This window comes from Crocodylus porosus, unplaced genomic scaffold (assembly GCF_001723895.1).
Source record: "Crocodylus porosus isolate Cpor-Errol unplaced genomic scaffold, CroPor_comp1, whole genome shotgun sequence".
In the NCBI taxonomy this organism is placed as follows: domain Eukaryota; kingdom Metazoa; phylum Chordata; order Crocodylia; family Crocodylidae; genus Crocodylus; species Crocodylus porosus.
The window spans coordinates 12,510,762-12,531,271 of record NW_017728949.1 but is presented as its reverse complement, the minus strand read 5'-3'; the positions used below and the strand labels follow the sequence as shown (position 1 = coordinate 12,531,271).

The following is a 20,510-nucleotide window of genomic DNA, read 5'->3' as shown; positions in this document are numbered from 1 at the left end:
GGGAGGATCACCTCTTTGGACCTGCTCGAGATGCATCTGTGGATGCATGACAAGGTGCAGTTGGCCTTCCTAACTGCCTCTCCACACTGCCAGTCACACTCTCCTAGTTGTAGGAGAAACTTGTGCAAGAGAGATTAATCTTATTTATACCAGACTTTATACCTGCAGGCCGCAACCAAGTCCAAAGCCCAGTCTTGCTGGTCATTATACAATTATTTACTAAGAGACAGTTCTTTCTGTGAAAAGCTTGCAATCTAAGAGCCCCCAGTTTCTTGGTTCATTGTAAGTCACCTGTAACTCTGTTCTTCATTAAATGTCTTCAAATTCTGTTACCTGAGCTACCTCTAGTTTAATGTATATTCTGTAATGAGCATTGTATATGGAGTTACAGGACTCTTCTGTTCTTTTTCTCATCAGGAAGCAGAGAGAGTCAGCTAACCTGGGGAAGGACAGTCATCCGTCACCCCTGAGTGCTGAAGCTCCAAAAAGCAGGAATGCTTCATTGGGTAGGTAACAGCACATATGGTGCAGACCATGACAAGGTCCCCAGTCACTCGTTCCAGTCTCCTCACCCTTGCTTCCTGACTATCTGGGTCCTTTCCCCATCAAATGGTTCTCTTTCCTGCTATGCTAAGGAACATTAAGATGTTATAGTTTTGTGGGGAGGCTGAACTCAGGAGGCAGATGTGGGTTTTGGGGTAGGACTTTGCCTGAGCCAAGGCCCTTCCTGGCCTCAGCTTGCTTTTGCTTTGGCTGGGTCCAATGGCACGGGATCTGCTGCACCAGGATCCTAGGTTCTTGGGCTTCAGCTCCAGCCCTCCTGCAGGTTTTTGGCCACTCGGCCTCCAGACACATCCCTTGTGGGCATGGGGGTTATGCTCCCCCTGGTCCTTGGTGTCAGATACCCAGTCGGCTGACACAGCGCTATCCTACTTCTGAAATGTGTTTGGGCTCTTGCCCATATGCACTGGCCCAGGGTTGTGGGCTCTGGGCATACTCTGAACTGGGTGCCCCTCCCACACCCCAGTGGTGTTTATACCACCCCTTACAGCCACTTCAGTCCTCTGGTGTAAAAATAAATAAAAAACATGAGCATCTGTTCTCAAAACAATGCTACCAAAACACAGTGCTTCCCTGTTGGGGTTAATCTCCCCCTGCAGTAGCATCAATACAAAAGTTAGAGGTACTTAAATCTTGCTGGTCCAGGTGCAGGGTTCCTGCCACCCTCCTAAGGCACAGGATACTTCCTCTGTAGGCAGCCCGGGCAGGCTCTCCCTGGGAGCTCTGCCTCTCACGACTTCTATGGCCACACTCACTCTTCTGAACCAGGTCCTGGGCTTATGAGCTTCTCCTTGGTTCACCTGACCCTCGCTCTCTGTTCGCAGCCTGCCAAATCCTATCTGCACCTGGGGTGGGCAGCCTTTTTATTTAAAGCTCCCTTTGCCAGTATGAGTCTGTTTAGAGGATGGGGCTGGCTGGCAGACTCAGGGCTCCTTCCACCTCTCAGTAACGGGGCATGGGCCTCGTTACAGTAGATTATTCAATTCAATGAGAGTTTCTCTTCATACTGCTTATAAAGATTAGTTATTTTAAAGGTTGATCTTTTAAAACTCTCTGGACAGAGATACAAATCCTAGAAGAGCACAGTTGCAACGACTGATGATATGTTCTTTATGGTTCCTGGAGTAAGTAATGATTTTGTTTTAAACTCTTGGCAATAATTAAAACTCAAAAAATTCTTACCTGCTTAAGGATCAAAGCTCAGACACTCCTAGGAATTAGTCCAATGTTGGATTAGGCCAAGATACCAGGCTTTACAGGTGTAATTTTTTTTAAAAAGTGCTATGAAATCTTTGACTCTTCAGTCAGTCAAGCATTTTATACAAAATATATTTTAGGAATTTTGCCCTTGCTTTCTCTCTTCACAAATTGTTCACAATTTTTTCACAAATTCATTTCTTATTCAAAGTTATTTGATGGATAACTTCCCTGCATAATCATTTCTTTGTAGTTCATTTTCAGCATTGTAGATATTTATTATTTAAGCTGTTTTCACCAGATAATTTTCACTTATCTCATTAAAAAGGTATAACTTTAGGTCCTGGATTTTCAGTACAAAGTGTCACAGTTATTTAGTTATGATAATGCCAACTATGTATTTGGATTTTCCTGTACCCTCAGGACAGATGGTCACTGCTTTCAGGGGATCACTGTTGCCTTATGACCAAAACTAGTGTTCTGTGAATATTTTGTAATGGACAGTAAATATTCACTGCTTCAGTAAGTGTTTCTAAAATATTTGCAAGAAGGGAATCAAAATGGATGGGAATACAAACTAGGTTGGACAATGATCAGATTTTTTAGCGTATTCTCCCATTTCTAATAACCACAGATGGTCATGATAAAAAAATGCCAATATTTTTGCCAGTGAAAATGTTGGCAGCTGTTCATGACCACAAAAATTTTGTCTGTCACAGATACAGAAAGGAAAAGTAAGAGACTGCCCTCAGTGCCTTGCTAGTACATTGTGGCCCATGGCCCAGGGAAGGCTGGAAGTTCCCTGCCTTATATAAATACTGAATGATTTTGGCATGTCAGTAGCCACACCTTAGAAGATGGACTAGTAATGCCCCATGCAATACCCTTTAATGACATACTTTATTCAACAGGTGGAGACTTATGATCTCATTTGTTTTGGAATATTAAGTAAATTATAATGTCTAAAATGTCTTTATTGTTACAGCACTACTGGAGCATATAGATCACTTGAAAAGAATCTTTGAAGGTGCCTCCTCAGCATTCAATTTGACCTCCAGAAGTAACACGTCCAACAAAATCTTCACTTTGGGGGGGGTAAGTGTTGCATGAGGTGCAGTTGAATGGATTTAATTTTTCCTTTTTAAAATGCTAGCTTTGTAAGTAGGCCTTCAGATGGTGTAAATTGACTTCAGTGTTGCTATTACAGTTTATTCAAGCTGAAAGTTGAGACTCTTTTTCCAGAAATAGAATCAGTTTTTTAATTTGGAAACATAGCAGTGATGAGTTTCAAAGAGATTATGAATAGGAACCTCCATAAATCACACTGAAAATACTACCTGGAGTGGCTCCTGTGATGTTTCTCATTTTGCTACTTGGCTCTCCATCCTTGACTGGCCAGGCCATTTGCTGCTGATCGCCATTTCCACTTCCCCAGCGATCAGTAATTAGCTTTGCAGTAAATGTCATGCATCTACACGTGTGTGCCTATTACACTGGAGTAAACTAATTTACTCCACTGCGGAATAAAACTTGTATTTACTTAATACATAATACACGTGTAGACACTGCCCTGGCTAAGTGGGGTATGAGGGTGCTTCAGTGTGGGGACTGAGGGCCCCAGCCAGCCCCTCCGCAGCATGTTGAGCCAAGGGGAGCAGCCCTGGGCTGACCCCCAAGGCCTTCTGCCAGCTGGAGCTGCTCCAGACCAGCTCAACATGCTGCAGTCCTGGTTGCAAGTGCAAATGGCATGCCCAGAGCAATAAACTTCACAGCAGTAAGTGCCAGAGTTTATTGCTTTGTGTTAATATGCACATGTATATGCACCCACAGACTAGTAAATGCCCACATACCACACCCCCAATATTTTAGCATAGGACCCCTCTGCTTATTCAAAATATGGATGTGTCTTTGGTAAAAAGTGTCTTTTTTCAAACTAAACTAAAGATTATGGTCACCATGGTCATTGCCATCAAAATCAGCACTTGGTGAAAGCTACCACACAAAGAAATCTCTAATACTTAAGTTACCTCTGTATTTAAAGGTTGAAAAGCTAGAGTATTCATTTAGAGATATGAGAAACTCCTCTCCGAGTTAACTTGGAACAAAAGCTTTTTTTTTAATATTTAATGTGTATCATTATGCTAGGGATTATATGCACTTAGAATTGATAAATTGTTAACTATAAAATTATATTTGGGGTTTTTTTTTTTAATTAAGAGTCAAGTCCTACAGACCCATATACATGTCCTTAGATTTATGCATGTGAATAGTTCTGGTGACTTCAATGGCTCCACTCACAAATATAAAATTTTAGTAAAATGTGGGTGCATCTACATGTTGCCATATGGTGATGTTGCTACAGCGCCATGTTTTTGTACTTCCTTTTGGAAATACTAATGCACAGTATTGTGTACTGCACTGTGCACACAGCATATGGTTAAATTTCACCGCTACATTGGTGTAGTGGTGGGCTATACTTGAGGAGTGTGCCGCTACAGTGATGTAGCTGGTGACCACATGTAGACACTCTTGATCATTCGTTGGCATAGCGTACCATATGGTGACATAGCACATTACTACTTCACTGTAGGGCGATGTGTAGACAGGGCATGTCTACACTATCAGGACTAAAATTGTTAAATGAAATTACCTCCGATAATGATTCCTCACCTAGTTGGAGTGGTTAAAATCACTAGACAAAATATTTTTTAAAGCACTGCTAATGAAAAATTTCATTTTAGAGCAACAAACAAGATTCAAGTGCAGCAAATCTCAAAATGATTATGTGCAAGCTTGTGTCATCATATATAGCCTCTCACAATCTCCCTGAGAGAAACATGACAAGAAACATTCACAGGACATTTTGCTTTACCAACTCATCTCTTTTGGAGTCATTTTTCCAAGAATTCAAAAGTCAAGTATCTCAGGTATGTATCCATCTCCTCTCTTTTCTATGACAATATTAAGGATTGCTGTTGTTATATTGTGTTGCAGAAACTGCCTGGGAGTTTCAGTGGTGGAGCAGGACCTATTGTGCTAGGCATAGTACAAACAGAACAAGAAAGGGGTCCCTGCCCCAAAGAGTTTACACTCTAGCTATGTGGCTAATCTAAAAGTGTATGGAAGGGGGTTTTCTAAGCCACCTAATAGAGATAAGCACTTACCTCACATTAAAAGCCAATGGAAGTTGGACATATAACTGGCTCTGGTTTTACAAATCCCACCATAAGTATGTTTTGTTTCCTTTTGCTATTTGTCTTTCCATAGTGACAGCTCTGGGGAATATTGAAAATATGGACTGCTAAGTGTATGGTGACCATATGTCCTGGATTGCCTGGGACAGTCCCTGATTTTGTAGGCTGTCCCAGTGTCCTGACAGGTTGGTGTAAATTGAAGCAAAAAGTCCCAGATGTGGTTGTTGCAGGCAGAAGCTGCTGCCACCCACAGTGCCCAGCCTGTTTCCTATTGAGCAGTGGCTAGAGGCAGGGGGGTGAGCTGGGTTGGGCATTGCTCTTCCTGCCTGGGGCGAGGATTGGCCAGAGCAGGGCAGGCTAGGGGAGAGCTCAGGTACCTGCATGGGGTGAGATAGGATGGCTGCCCACCACTGGCAGCCTCGTGCCCTGCTACTATGGCTATTGCTGAGGCCTGGGCTATGTGTGGCAGCCCCGGGCAGCTGCTGGTGGTGAGGTGGAGGTGCCACTCCCAGTCAGGTTCAGCCTCTGCATGCAGAGGATGGGTACTGGCCATAGGCCTCCACACTGCCCTGCCCTGCCCTGCCCTGCCCTGCCATCAGGGCTCCTGGAAGCTGTGGGGTTGGAGTGTGTGCGTGCGTGCATGTGTGTACATGCAAAAGCACATGGTGGCGGTGCCCCCCAGCCTAGATTCTCTTACCCTCCCCCCGGATTCTCTTAACTATAATATGGTCACCCTAGCTAAGTACATAGATGTTAAAGTGACATGGGACCATTAAGATCACCTAACTTCACTTTGGGCATAATAGATCATAGAAATGTATCCAGTAATTTCTTCACTAAGCCCAGTAACTTGTGGTTGAGGTACCACATCTCTTTCAAGAAGTCATGTACTTTGTTTTGTAAAGCTGTCATATCTTAAACGAGGGGGTATACTCTCTTTTGCAGGAAAAGGATCTTTGTATTTAGACTTCTATAGTAAATAGATTGTTCTCAGTCTTATCATGGCAAGTGTGAAGTGTGTCCCATCAGGGAGTATTCCACAATAGCTATTCTGATTCTGGTCTGTTTCCCCATATAGACCAGCCCTTCTATAAAAAGCAAGTTTAGCTACCCGCCTCATTTCTCCCTCATGACTGAAGTTGTCTGAATGTGTTGCTTCATGGAGTCATGTGTCAGTGCTACACGGATTCAGAACCATTAAAAACGGGTTAACTGAGATATCCAATGCCTTCATGCATCAGCACTGGTGTATGCATGTATGAAAGGGAGTCTGAGCTCAGTGAGAGGTAAATGCCCTGCTGGTGTAAAGGTCATTGATTTCAGTGACATTCAACATGTTTGCACAAGAAGAGAATTTAGCTTTTTTTCCTCAGTGTTCCTTGGTTTGTGTTTTGTTACCGGTCATTTCACCTTGAACCTGTGAACCTGAGGGTTGTATCTTATTGTCCTGAATCCACGAATGGGAATCCAGGAAGGTAATTTCATGGAGGAGAACACGTTATTCAACCACACAAGGTTCCTTAGTCATGCACTACAACAAATAGTAGGTGTAAATGGATCTACTCCAAGTCTTGTAGCAACTTAAACAGTACATGGAAACTGGATTTAGATGAAGAGGCCAAATTTGTCCAGGGAGTAAATCCATCCATTTCAGTGGCTTTACAGTCAAGATGAATGTGGCCTTGTGATACAACTGTGAGCCCAGCTAAATACCTTCTCAGGGATTCAAAGAGCATTCTTGCTTGCCTATACTGCCAGATCCTGAGTGAGAGGAGAACTATTGTCAATAAGGTGGCAGTAATAAACAGGGACTGGTTCCAGCCCCTAAAAGTACTATCAGTACCAGTGAGCTGGGACAGAGGAAGTATTGAGCGATGCCAAGCAATGGATTGGGACACCTTGCTTCCCCATGGAGCAGAGAGGAAAAAGAAAGTATGCATGGCTTAGAAGGACCTTGAGCACATGCCCCAGTGTCATTATCAGGTCCTCCTGAGACAGTGTCAGAGTGGTGATGGGTTGCAAATTTGGTGACCCTTTAAGCCATGGTGCTGCCTAATTACCAGGCTTAGGCACACATGGAGTGAGAATGAGTGGGTGTGACTTATTGCTGGGTAGAAAGGTGGTATAGGCATCAGAGTCACAGTTCTGTCCCTGGTTTGCTCTTGCAGCTATGTGGCTACTCATAGCCCATGACTCACGATAGATTGTACAGTTACAGAGGACCTTAGGTTCACATATTCAGGACTTTGTATTCCCAGTAATAGTTTAAAAAAAGGTAGTTTTTAGGATGATGTGAAGGACCAGTGAAAAATTCCTGGGAGCTTTCTGTATTCATACTGTGAATATCTTGGTGGTGTGGTATAGCTAGTTTTTTATTACTTCTTTACTCTGTAAGTGACATGTCTTATTTTTATTTTTATTTTATTTTTATTTTTAAGGTGCGGCATGACCCTCAATACCAGGAAACATTTGTCAAAGAAATGGTTTCATTTTTATCACTCATCTCACAAGTGCAGAATGAAACCTCTTTGTGGCATTTCCTCTTGATGGCCCCAGATGTGGTTCAAGCTAGCATAAAAATGAAAGACATGTTTGCTTTTCTGCAGAACACAAGCAGGTAGGAATATGGAGGCACAATGGATTTGCCTCTCTTTCAACAGAGAGAGACTTGGTTTAAAAACAAAACTTGATATTTTTGGAACAGTGCCATAGGGCTTCATACTCAAAGGTCTCTTAAGACAATGGATAACATTTTGACTTTCAATGATAATTGGTCTTATCTGTGGTTACTTCTGTTTTTAAAATAAGACTCGTGCTCTTATATCACTCAGGTGCTTGTAATTTAAATAAAGGTCACCTGGGATCAAATGTTTTGAGTCTTAGTCAAGTATGCAGCTATCACTATCATAGGTAAATAGAAAGGAATTGCCCATAACAACAACTGAAGAAAAGCCTTTCTTCCATGCTTTTCACACAACTTGTTCCTACCCTTCCCCCCCCCACCTTTTTCCCATTAAACAAATTTTGGTATCTTTTGCTCCCACTCCAAAATTACCACCATCATTACACATGCAAAATATAGGATCCAATACCACCTGAAGGTGATGGAAAGACCACCAAAGTCTTCAGTAGTCTTTTGAATCAGAGTCATAATCCTGTAAGAATTGACTAGATAACTTTGTAAATGAGTTCCTCTGTAATATAATGAACCTAATTAACACTTTTTTCTTTTCTAAGATTTGTAAAGTCCCTCATTTCCCTTGTATCTGCATATTTTTTTTAGAAAAAAATTAAATAGCATGAGATAATGACACATCCTCCTTCTACTTCCTTGCCTTTTTGTCATCCCCCCACCCTCTACCCCTCCCCGCAATTCTCTCTGTCTTGATTTTTATCTACTCAGTGTCTATGAGGAAGAAATTGTTCCTTGCACAATGCATTACCAGGTTTGTTTTGATTATTTTAGTAGTGTATATATTTCTTTTTTGTAAAACTAATAAATAAAGATGAATCCAATGAGCATGCAATAGGTGTGTCTGCATGTGCAATTAATGTGCTTGAATTTTCTGCACAGAAAATACAGGCGCATTAAATTGGACCTCCATGGGCATATGAATATCTGCCTTCTGGGAGCAAATTTGCTCCTGTCAGGATCAGTTCAGTTTAGGGCTGCTCCTGCCCTGCCTGACCCCCCTGCAGCAGCCAGGGGGAGCTCCAGGGTCCCCTGGATGCCAGGCCCAGGCTAATCTCCATGGGGCTGGGGACAGCTTTCCCTATAGCTCTCCCCACCACCCTGTGGCCCCCAGCTACCTAGGCTGACTGGGAGCAATTTGCTTCTGGTCAGCATTTACATGAGTGCTTTGGCACTTTAGTTTAATGTGCTGATTTCTAGTACCTATATCTATAGGTACTAGAAAATGGTGCATTAGAGTAATCTACTGCACAGTAATTGCTGCACACATGTAGACAGTGATTCCTTACTGTGCATTAGACTAGTCTAATGCGCAATAGAATGTCTTGTGTAGACGCAGCTAGTATAGTACATATCAATTCACTCACTGCCATTGCTTTCCTTTGGAGCCCCTTGCTTTTATTTATTATGCATGATCAAACAAGTAATTAAACATAAGGGCAGCAACTTGTCTGTCATTCACTTTAAGAGTGATAGCCCACACTCCAGCCGTTCCTCACATGAACACTCTTTTATTTCTTCCTATAAACCTTGAACCACAATTTATTTTCATTGTTTTTCCCCCTTAGTGCTTTGCTGCCAGCACAAAAGGTTTTTCTACCAGTCATGAGTAATGATGAAATCAAAACCACCCAGGCTGGGGCTACGCATCTTCTGTATTCCCTGAATTGTTCAGAACAAGGTAAGTTCCTCAAAACAAGCTATATCTGTCTTGAAAAAAACTGCAGAAATATACTGGAAGTTTGTACTGAACTCAACTACTTGTATAGCATGCAGGGCTTGGCCTATGAAGTCTCACTTTATTTTTTAACAAAACCAAGTAAATGAAATGTCTCATTGCAAGTAGAAACAATATTCTTCCTAAATTAGCACAAAGTGGCTTTTCTTTGCTGTTGGAAAAAATATGATCTTGAGCAACACTGTAATAAATATAAGTAAAAAACTTAATGTATGCAAGGCAGAGCAGTTTTATACCTTATTTTGGCTAGTCACAAATAATCCTTGATGGTGACTAAAAGGTTTAACTTGATTAATCACATTGGGTGCCTGTAGATGTGCTGGGAGGCTGCTTCGATGCGCTGTAACTACAGTACGTCAGAGCAGACTCAATTAATTGTGCTCCAGCAGCCTCTGGTGTGTGTATATCAGCATCCCCGTGCTTCAAAATGGCAACAGGGCCACTTGAACTAAAGCTTGTCAAATGAGCTTTAGTTTAAGCACCCTTCTCCTCCCCTCCCCCCCATTTTGAAGCTTGGGGATGATGACACATGAGACACCATGGCACTTTCATTAGAGTGGTTCTTGGAGCCACTCTAATGAAAGTGCCTCACCCCCACCACCCCACTCCACCAGAGCACATGTAAAAGTGTCCATTGGTGTGAAAACTAGCTGTGCCTTGTCTGCATTGGGATGGTACAGCGAGATAATGTTCTCAAATTTGTTATTTCATTGTAAAACAGTGAAGATCAGTAGTGAAGGCTTTGTCTTTGAAATTCACCTTTTTCATTCCATAAAGTAGATTATATGAACGGTCAGGAAAAATATAATACACATGTAGCAAGGAAGGAGGACCTAGGAAACTATAGGCCCATTTTTCTTACCTCGGTCCTGGGGAAGCTCTTTGAGAAAGTTATTCAAAAACACATCTGTGAGGGACCAGAGGGGAGATTATGCTTAGGGGCAACCAGGATGGGTTCATTAGAGTCAGGTCCTGTCAGACCAACCTGGTGGCCTTCTATGACCAGGTCACAAAATCCTTGGATGCAGGTGTTGCAGTGGATGTCTTTCTGGACTTTAGGAAGGTCTTCAATGCTGTCTCTCACCCCATTCTCATCAAAAAATTAAGCGACTATGAGGTCAATGCCTACCCAGCCAGATGGGCTGCAAATTGGCTGGAGGGCCACACCCAGAGAGTGGTATTGGATGGGTCATTTTCAGCCTGGAGTGATGTGGGCAGTGGGAATCCCCAGGACTCAGTCATGGGGCCCACACTTTTCAACATCTTCATTAGCAACTTGGACAAGAGGGTGAAAAGCATCCTGTTCAAGTTCGCGGATGACACTAAGATGTGGGGAGAAGTGGGCATGTTAGAAGGGAGGAACAGGTTACAACTAGATCTGGACAGGCTACAGGGGTGGGCAGAGGAGAATAGAATGGGTTTCAATACTGACAAGTGCAAGGTACTGCACCTGGGGAAGAAGAACCAGCATCATACCTACAAGCTGGGGAACTCCCTTCTCATCAGCCCAGAGGCAGAAAAGGATCTCGGAGTCATTATTGATTCCAAGATGAATATGGGCTGACAGTGTGAGGACACGGTCAGTAAGGTCAACCGCACCTTGTCATGCATCCGCAGATGCATCACGAGCAGGTCCAAGGAGGTGATCCTCCCCCTCTATGCGACATTGGTCAGGCCACAGTTGGAGTACTGAATCCAGTTCTTGCTGCTGCACTTCAGGAGGGGTGTGGACAGCATTGAGAGGGTCCAGAGGAGAGCCACTCACATGATTAGGGGGCAGCAGGGTAGGCCCTATGAGGAGAGGCTACAGGACCTGAACCTATTCAGCCTCCACAAGAGAAGGCTGAGAGGGAATCTAGTGGCCATCTATAAACTTACTGGGGGGACCAGCGGGGAATGGGAGAGACCCTGTTCCTCTGAGCACTACCGGGAGTAACTAGGAATAATGGCCATAAGTTGACTGAGAGGAGGTTCAGGCTGGACATCAGGAAGCACTACTTCACAGTCAGGGTGGCTAGGAACTTCTGTTGCTCCTACCTTGGGGGTCTTCAAAAGGAGGCTAGATAATCACCTAGCCAGGGTCGGTTGACCCCAACATTTTTTCCTACCTGTGGCAGGGGGTTGGACTTGATGATCTGCTCAGGTCCCTTCCAACCCTACCAATTATGAAACTATGAAACCAGCTATGTATATACTGTATATATTCAATTCCTAAAAGGCCCCTTTATGAAGCCATGATCAGTTTTCTAACTACTGGTTCAGTCTGAATTACATGAGAAAGTAAGGAGAAAGTGGATTAGAATAGGAGTAGCATTTTATAGCTAAGGTATGCAAGGTGGGGAGAAAGTATGGAAGCAGTTGTTGGGTTGAACAGAGAGCAGGGTTGAGGCTGGTATTTCCTGAAAGAGCAGAGGGCATAGAAAGGGACTTGATTAGAAACAAAAGCAGATTTATTGTTGAACACAAAAAATTTACCTTGCAGCCACCATGGAGTTTTGTTACTTCTAGTAGGATACTAATGGAGAACTGCTTTCAGTAGGCTGTTAGTGGCACCAAGCTAAATCTCGCATGGGGGAAAAATAGGGTCTAGGAGCCTAGCTTTATTTTGCAAACATGACCATAGTTTTCAGTTCATTTACTAAACCAATGATTCTCAACCAGCGTGCCACAGTATCTTGGGGTGCCTTAAGATTCTTTCCACAGGATGCCACATAATGGCTAAGTATGGACAGTCAAAAAACCTGAGGCTGAATTAATTCAATCTTTGCAGTCTAATCTAAACTGTATAGATTGAACCGATCAAGCAAGTGAACGGACATTCACTTTTGATTCTAGAAATGCAGCCACATGCCTGCAGTGGCCCAGGCTGGAAGCCAGAGGGGACTATAGCATGCCTTCTTGCTTGGCTGGAGCAGACAGCTTGGGCCAAGGCTAGCCTGCCTCTCCTGTGAGTGGGTGATTTGTGGGGGAGGTGCAAAGCATCCTGGGATGCTGGGGGACCGTGAGTTAACTAACAGAAGTTCAATAAACCAGTTTAACCTGAATTAGTTAAGTCTGGCACTACATTCACCCAATTTTATCTTAAACTGGTTTCAACCATTTTGAAAGCAACTTTTGCACATGGAACTTCTGTTATGTTATGGATTGAACCAGTTTCTGATCACTTATACCGGTTTATGTTATTTCTGTCCCTAGCCAATATAAGAGCTGTTAGGTGTACAAACATGATTCAGAAGATAAATCCAAATGGCATTTTTACATGTGCTCTGGGGTGGGGAATGGACATTTAATAAGAGTGGCTCCAAGAACTGCTTTAATTAAAGCACCCACAGCATCTTGTGTATCATTTGATGAGCTTTAGTTAAAGCACCCCCACCACCATTTTGAAGTGCAAGGACCCTGAAACATGAGACACAGAAGCTGCTGGAGTGTGCTAATTAGCACACTCCAACAGACTTGATTAATTGAGTCTGCTACAATGCATTGTACTTACAGCATATTGGAGCAGTGTCCCTACACGTCTACAGGCACCCAAAGATTTCCAATAGGAATCCATAGTGCTAGAAACTTTCTGACCAGTTGTTATCTTTCTGGGTTCTTTGCAACAGAAAAATTGCTTTATTATTTTTTGCATAGTCAAAATATAAGTGAATATTGAAAGCTGGCATTTTTAAGAGGTGCCTTGAGACTAATGAGGGATACCTTGATTTTAAAAAGGTTGAGAGCCATTCTCAAGACTAACAAAAATGCCCTTCTATTTCCACTGTAGGTAAAAATAACAGTTTTCTAATGACTGACATTAATAATCTTGTCAATAATTGGAAATACAACCACAGTTTGTCATCTCAGTTTGGAGAAATTCTGAGGTAAGAAAGGGTCTACAGAGCCACAGATCATGATGAAATATTTTGACATGTGCTTTCTCTCTATACTTAATTTATATTTTCACTTACAATGATTAATATTTTTCTAAAATACATTTTTCTTTTTAGAAAAATAAAATTAGCAGCCTCTGATGTAAAAGACTCCGCAAGGGACATCACATCAAAGAATTTAGAAGACATAAAAAAATACCTTTGCTTTTTAAAAGGCTCTCAAGAAAATGTTAATAGAAGTGATTTTGAAAACTTAAATTTGTTCAGAACCATTGAGAAAGAAACTATACAGAGATTGTCTGAAATTCTGAAGCTGGAAATGAATATGCACTATAAACGAAGAAAATCATTAAGTAAGGAAGTCTATAAGTTGATATCAGTGCTACTTCAGGAAGACTTTAATGGCACTTCCATTGACAATATAACAACCCACTGGAAAGAAATCCAAAGTGCTTTAAAAATAGTGACGGGAATTCAGTATTCAGTATTTTTAAATAGAACTAATGATACAAGGAAGATGTGGGATTCTATCAAAATGCTGATATTTGATTCACTTTCATCATTACCTGAAGATGTAAAAGCTTATGTCAAGAGAATGGAAGGAATCCCATCTTTGTTTTCAGATTATATACTTAAACTTACTACCAATCAGAACTATCTAGACCAACTCTTAGCCATTCAGAAACTCTTTGATATCGTGACAAATACAACCACAACTCACCAACAGATCATGAACTTAGCATTTGAATTTATGCAGAAAATTGAAGATTCTTTTGGTGAAGCTCACTGGAAAGAATTCAACACCTATTCGCGTGTTTTTGAACAACTAAGGTCCATCAATTGGTACAACATAGCCATCATTGCCTATGGGCAGCTTTTAAATATGTCACACAATTATTTTTACACACTGAAAAATGATTCAAGTATTCTTTTCAATAGAGAATTGGAAAAGCTGATAGAATCTGCAACACTCATATTACAAGAGTATGGTGGGAAAGACTTCAGAATGGCCAATATTTCGATGGTCATACAAGCCATACAAGAGACCCTGGACTTGTTAAAAAAATTCCAGATGTTTAATACCAGTAAATTTGCTACTACTGATCGACTCAAAAATGTTGATGATAAATCTACCCAAAGACTGTCTGAAATAGTAAGGGTAGGAATGAATATCCTTTACAGCACCAGATTGGGCGAAGCAGCCATTAAAGAAAAAATTGATGCAGTCTATATTTTCTCACGTCTGCTTCTTCCAAAGGAAAATAACCAAACTTCCTTGCAGCACAATACTTCCCTAGAAACAGAAGTGTTGAAGCTCTTGCATTTAGCCTTGAATCCTTTCCTCAGGGAAAGTTACAATGATAATAAAAAGCTACAGAACTGCTCCGCTCATGATATTTTACACTTAACGCTTCAGATGGTGTTTGAAAATGCCACGCTTAGCGAGTCCTTAACAAGAAGCCACTGCAAATTTCTGTTTATGTCCATGGACACTAAAAACAGAACCATGCAAAACCAAACATTTTCTGAACTGTTTCAGCTTTCAGTGAATGCCCTAGATCTGACTCCAGAATTTGCTAACGTCTACCAAAACAATAGTGAATATTTTTCTCGCGAGCTATCATGTGTCATCCAGTCATTACAGGTTTCTTTTGATTTTCTTTCACAATTAAACACTCTCTTTGACTCAGGGAATTCTTGGATACAGAAAAAGCATGAAACTCTAACAGTCCTCTCTAGGGAACTTCCCCAGAACAATGAATCCTGCCAAATACCAGTCCCCAAGAGCATGGTGAATAGTGTGTTCCATTCCTATTCTTTAAGCATTTTGATCCCATTTATTCTGAATGAAACCTACACAGATTCATTAAATTTCTCTGGGAGCTCAGTGGACTGGCATAAGCTGTCTATGTTATCCAGTCTATTGTCAGCTGTTTCCCAATGGAACTCCAGTATGTATGAACTATCACAGATGGTCCAACCTGTCTCCCGTCAGTCTGAATGGAGACATTTCTCAAGAGTCTGGAATGCCACTGGCAATGTGTTGACCACCAAATGGAACCTGACAGAAGTGGATGAGTATGTGAAACTCCTGAAAACGATGAAAAAAGCTCTAATTCTTGTTGACATTGGATTGGTTCCCAGAAAAACAGAAACATATCAGTTCCTTCACAACTCTAGTGATGGAATTGAGTCTTCAGATTTAGAAAACATATTTAATTCAGTAAAACTCTTCCTCAACATAACTTCTGCCAGAAACAACACACCTGACTTGGGGAGATTTAAACGGTTTGTCCCAGAAACACTTTCCTATAATAACCTCTATTGGGAGGAAGCTCGCATTGTTTTAAATTTAGCTACTGTGATTTGGAATCAACTCCTTTTAAATAAAACCACTATCAATATAGAGAAAACATGGGACAGTATCAAAATGTTGACATCACTTGCAATCCAACCATTCTCTGGAGAGAGAAACAACTATTTTAATGCAACTCAAGAAATCCCATCACTTTTTTCAGATTTTATGCTGACATCTCCACTGTCTGAAAATTTTACAAAGCACTTCTTAGACTTCCAGAAACTCTTTGCTCACATGGCAAAGGTGAACAGAAGTAGCCATTATCTGTTGATCTCTTCTCTGTCTGAACTGATGAAAAATATCCAAAATTCAACTGATGGAGCTGGGTGGAATGAGCTGAAGACATATTGGCACATTGCTGAAACACTATGGCCCAGGGAGTGGAATAGTACACGCAATCTTGCTGATGAGCCACTCCTAGGTGTGTTGCATAATGAAGTAAATTCAAAGAAAAATGGCTCCAGTCTTCCTTTCAATAAAGAACTAGAGCAGTTAACTGACGTTATATCTGACACATTCCAAGGGAACGATGGAGAAGACTCCAAAGCACCTACAGCCTCAATATATTTACAAGCCTTACAAAAGAGTATGCTTATGTTAAAAGATCTCCAGCAAATACTTAATATCACTGAATTAGAAACTACTTATCAATTCATGAACGTTGCCAGGAAATCCACCCAAAGATGGTCTGAAATATTGAAGGCAGGAGTGAAAATCCTTCATGACCCCAGATTGGAAGAAGCAACCGGTGAAGAAAAAATTGATGCAGTCTATAATTTCTCACATCAGCTACTTCCAAAGGAACGTAACCAGACTTACTTGCAGCACAATACTTCATTAGAAATAGAAGTGTGGAAGCTCTTGCATTTAGCTTTGAGCCCTTTCCTCAGAGAAGGTTACAGTAGTAATAAAAAGCTACAGAACTGCTCCGCTCAAGATATTCTACATCTAATGCTTCAGGTAATGTTTGAAAATGTCACGGTTAGTGAGTCCTTAACAAGAAGCCACTGCAAACTCCTGTTTACTTCCATGGACACTAAGGACAGAACCACATTTTCTGAATTGTTTCAGCTTGCAGTGAATACCCTAGATCTGACCCCAGAATTTGCTAACATCTACCAAAACAACAGGGCATATTTTTCCCATGAGCTATCGTGTGTCATCCAGTCATTGCAGTTTTCTTTGGGTTTTCTTTCGCGATTAAACAGTCTCTCTGACTTGGGGAATTCTTGGATACAGGAAAAGCATGAAACTCTGACAGTCCTCTCTAGGGAGCTATCCCAGAATAATGAGTCTTGTCAAGTACCAATCACCCAGAGCATGGTGGATAGTGTGTTCCATTCCTATCCATTAAACATTTTGATTTCATTTATTTTGAATGAAACCTACGCAGATTCATTAAATTTCTCTGGCAGCTCGGTGAACTGGAAACCGTTGTTTATGCTTTCTGGTGATAGACAGGATGATGTCCAGCGGATGTCCAGTATGTATGAGCTGCTCCAAGATGCTGCCAATCTCTCTGAATGGAGTCATTTTTCAAGGGTCTGGAATGTGGTTAACAACTGGCTGAGCACCAAATGGAACTTGACAGAGGTGGCTGCGTATGTGAAGCTGTTGGAAATAATGAAAAGTGATCTTGGCAACAATGAGTCAGCTCCAGGAATAATAGAAGTCAGTCACTATGTACTTGAGAATCTGAACTCTCCAGATCCGCTAAATTTGTTGAAACTGGACTTTGACCCGGCTTCCACTGTTCACAAAACAGATCTTGAGAATGTCTTTGAGAGTGTCTCTCATCCTTTTGTGACTATGGCAGAGACCCTTCTTAGTAAGACCTGGCCTTGGAATTCAGGGGAAGAAACCAAGTCTCTGAACAGCGTGGTTGCACAGTAAGTTTATTTCTGATTTCATAAGTATAACAGAATGTTAAAGCAATTATTACTTTTGGCTTGCATTTTATCTTACTTGACTATTAACAGGGATTAACATTATTAACAAGGGATAAGAAAAATTTTGTATGCCCTTAGACATACAATCACTGAAGGTGGAGCTTTCAAAAATGTTCAGTGTTCTCCGACTCCTGTTCCCTTTGAAATCAGCGGGAGTTTTAACTGTTGGTTTCTAAGGAACAGAGTTGGGTCACTGCTAAATGTTTTGGGGAAACTCCATGGTCTCAGTATTAACTACTTAAACCCCCACAGAATAAATCTCCTTAGCTCTCTTCCACTTGTTCTTCAGTTTTTCTCACTGATGCTATTTTAGATCAATTAATAGCATTTGAAAAAGTGACTGCTTCAAGCCAAATTTCTTTTTCTCACTATGTGAGAATGAATATCCATACTGGACTATCATTATTATTTGTAAGATAATGGCAAAAAGAACCAATGCAACAAAAACTGGGAGGAACTTCAGGTATGAAATTACTGTGGAGTAGGTCCTCATCTGATATAAATCAGTAGTCTTCTATGAAGAGATACTCATTAACCACCTCTCGTGATTTAGCAACAATGCTGCTAAGAAAAAGCTCAGTAATTCTCTTTGTTTCTTTGTAACGTAAATATACTTATTCCATTCTATTTTACAGGTTTCTGTTTTTAGAATTTGAAAAAGCTATCTTGCAGGTGGCAGCAAACAACAGTTACAAGCATTACTTGGTCTGCTTAATGAATTTGACTGAAAGTGAAGACAGTGAATTGTCGGGTAAGAATAAATTCATACAATGATATCAAACTTAATCTGTAAATCTTTCAAGCCTATTATTTTAAAACACTACCGTGCATGACTTGAAGAAATGTTGCTGAGCATTTTTTCTTCGATTTGTGGTTAACCTGCTTGGTGAGAACTCGGAGCCTCTGAAAGTCAGGAGGACCCTTTTACCTTGTGTATTTGTATTCATTGATCTTTAGAGGTCAGACTATTAGTGTAATTTGTCAACCCACATAATCAGAAAAAAATGATCTTTTTCCTATGCAGCTGCATGGCATTCAAGTAAAACTTAATAGGGACTCAACTTTAAGATGCGAGATCTCCCCTTTACTGCCGTGCTCTGCTACAGTTTCTTCCTTTAAAAAATATTTTGAGAAGTAAGCTTCCACTGACATAATGGTGTTTTATTTGATTATACTGTAGTTAGTACATTTGTATGGGAACACCTGAATGACTTTTATCCCCCAAAGAGCAAGAAGCAAGCACTGATCAAACAGTGACTGTCAGAGGGTATGTTCACACAGCTGTCACAACAACCGCAATGTAGCATAGAGATACCCAAGGCGGCTTAGATACTGCTAGCAGCATAGCTGAGGCAGCCCACAGCTAAGTATGGGTAGTAATATTAAGCCTGTTCTAGAAGCAGAATAAGCACCTGCACTGAACTGTGTGCTGGCTCAGCTGTGCTGCTGGCAGCATCCAGCTAGCTCAGGTGTCTCTTCACTTCACTACTGTGTGCAGTGTAGACATACCCAGAGTCACAATCTAGTTCCTGAAACAATGCAGCTACATACTTTACTCAGACTGGATCAGGAGGTTATACTCGAGGCTGAAAAACATAAGCTTAGATGTGCTGAGCCCCTCTAACTCCTTTTGAATTCAGAAAGATCTGTCATTTATCAGCACCTTAAAAAGGTCTGCAAAGAAGAAATATAAGCTTCCAGTTATGCAGGGTTTCTGTAATAAACATGGGTCCCATCTGCGGTAACTTTTTTTCTGTTACAGAAAATATAACACTGCTTCTGAACCAGGCTCAGATAGAAAAGACCCCTTTCACTCAGAATGATACCTCTGAGAAACACTCATCCATTTCTGAGCTCCTGAAGTCAAAAGTAAGTCTGCTCATTCAAGGGATTCCTTGAGTATTACATGGTTATAGAGAATGGAGCTAGACTGTTTTGCTTACAAAGGGGATGAAGCTGGACTGTTCTCAGTGGTGGCAGGTGACAGAACAAGGAGCAACAGTCTCAAGTTGCAGCAAGGGAAGTTTAGATGAGCTATTAGGAAAAAACTTTCTCACTAGGAGGGTAGTAATGTACTGGCACCAGCTACCCAGAGAGTTTGTGGAATCTCCATCCTTGGAGGTTTTAAAGACCTGGCTAGACAAAGCCATGGCTGGGATGATCTAGTTGGGGCTGGTTCTGCTTTGGGCAGGGGGTTGGACTAGATGACCTCCTGAGGTCCCTCCCAATCCCCATTTTCCTATGAATTTTAGGATTTCTATGAATGACCAGTGAAGTTTTCAGGAATCCAGTTTAGGGAAAACAATGTTAAAAACTCCTCATATGAGCTAGGCTGAAGACTGGATGTTACTGGTGCTTCCTGTGCCTGTGTGGGGCAGAGGAGTGGGGAGGGAGTTGCACTTATCTTGAAGAGAGAATATTCTTTCCCATGCAGTTATTACAAATGTATATTTAGATTTGAGAGAAAGCATAGATGCTTCTGCTCTTTTATCCTATTACATTTTTCATCATCCATCCTAAGATGGCAACAAATGCCTCTCAAGGAAGACTCCCTAGGTGCAGGCACGGAAGGAGACAGTCTCTTAAGAACCCTATGCAAGCCATCTAAATCTTCTGGTTTATCCATATCTGATTCACCTGCCATTAACAGGGGGTGAGACTTTCAAATCATCTAGCAGAGTTAAGCACATCAGTTGCATGAAACCTGTGCTCCAACCTCTTTCAGGTTATTTGAAAGTCATACATCATTTGAAAGTAAAGATGGTAGTTAAGCAGCTAAATACCTTTGACAGCCATAGGGAATTAGGCCCTAACAGAAATGTGAAATTCTCCTTTGTAACTAACAAGGCACACTCATTTGGTGTAGGAACTCTCCACATGTATACTTGTCTACAGCACCTATTGTAAGGCATGCCCTCATTTTGTCTGGTGTCCCTGGAAATGAA

The 20,510-nt window shown here is 41.4% G+C and overlaps 1 protein-coding gene across 1 annotated transcript in view; it reads left to right on the top strand.

Annotated features, from left to right (window-relative positions):
* The window catches only part of ABCA12 (ATP binding cassette subfamily A member 12), a 130,036-nt gene that overhangs the window by 29,987 nt on the left and 79,539 nt on the right, over nt 1–20,510 (top strand). Inside the window, exons 4-12 of the mRNA XM_019554537.1 lie at nt 418–506; nt 2,744–2,853; nt 4,500–4,685; nt 7,391–7,569; nt 9,213–9,325; nt 13,152–13,248; nt 13,375–17,505; nt 18,201–18,316; nt 19,328–19,434. Of these exons, the coding sequence (XP_019410082.1) occupies nt 418–506; nt 2,744–2,853; nt 4,500–4,685; nt 7,391–7,569; nt 9,213–9,325; nt 13,152–13,248; nt 13,375–17,505; nt 18,201–18,316; nt 19,328–19,434 (5,128 nt within the window). The remainder of the gene's footprint in view (nt 1–417; nt 507–2,743; nt 2,854–4,499; nt 4,686–7,390; nt 7,570–9,212; nt 9,326–13,151; nt 13,249–13,374; nt 17,506–18,200; nt 18,317–19,327; nt 19,435–20,510) is intronic.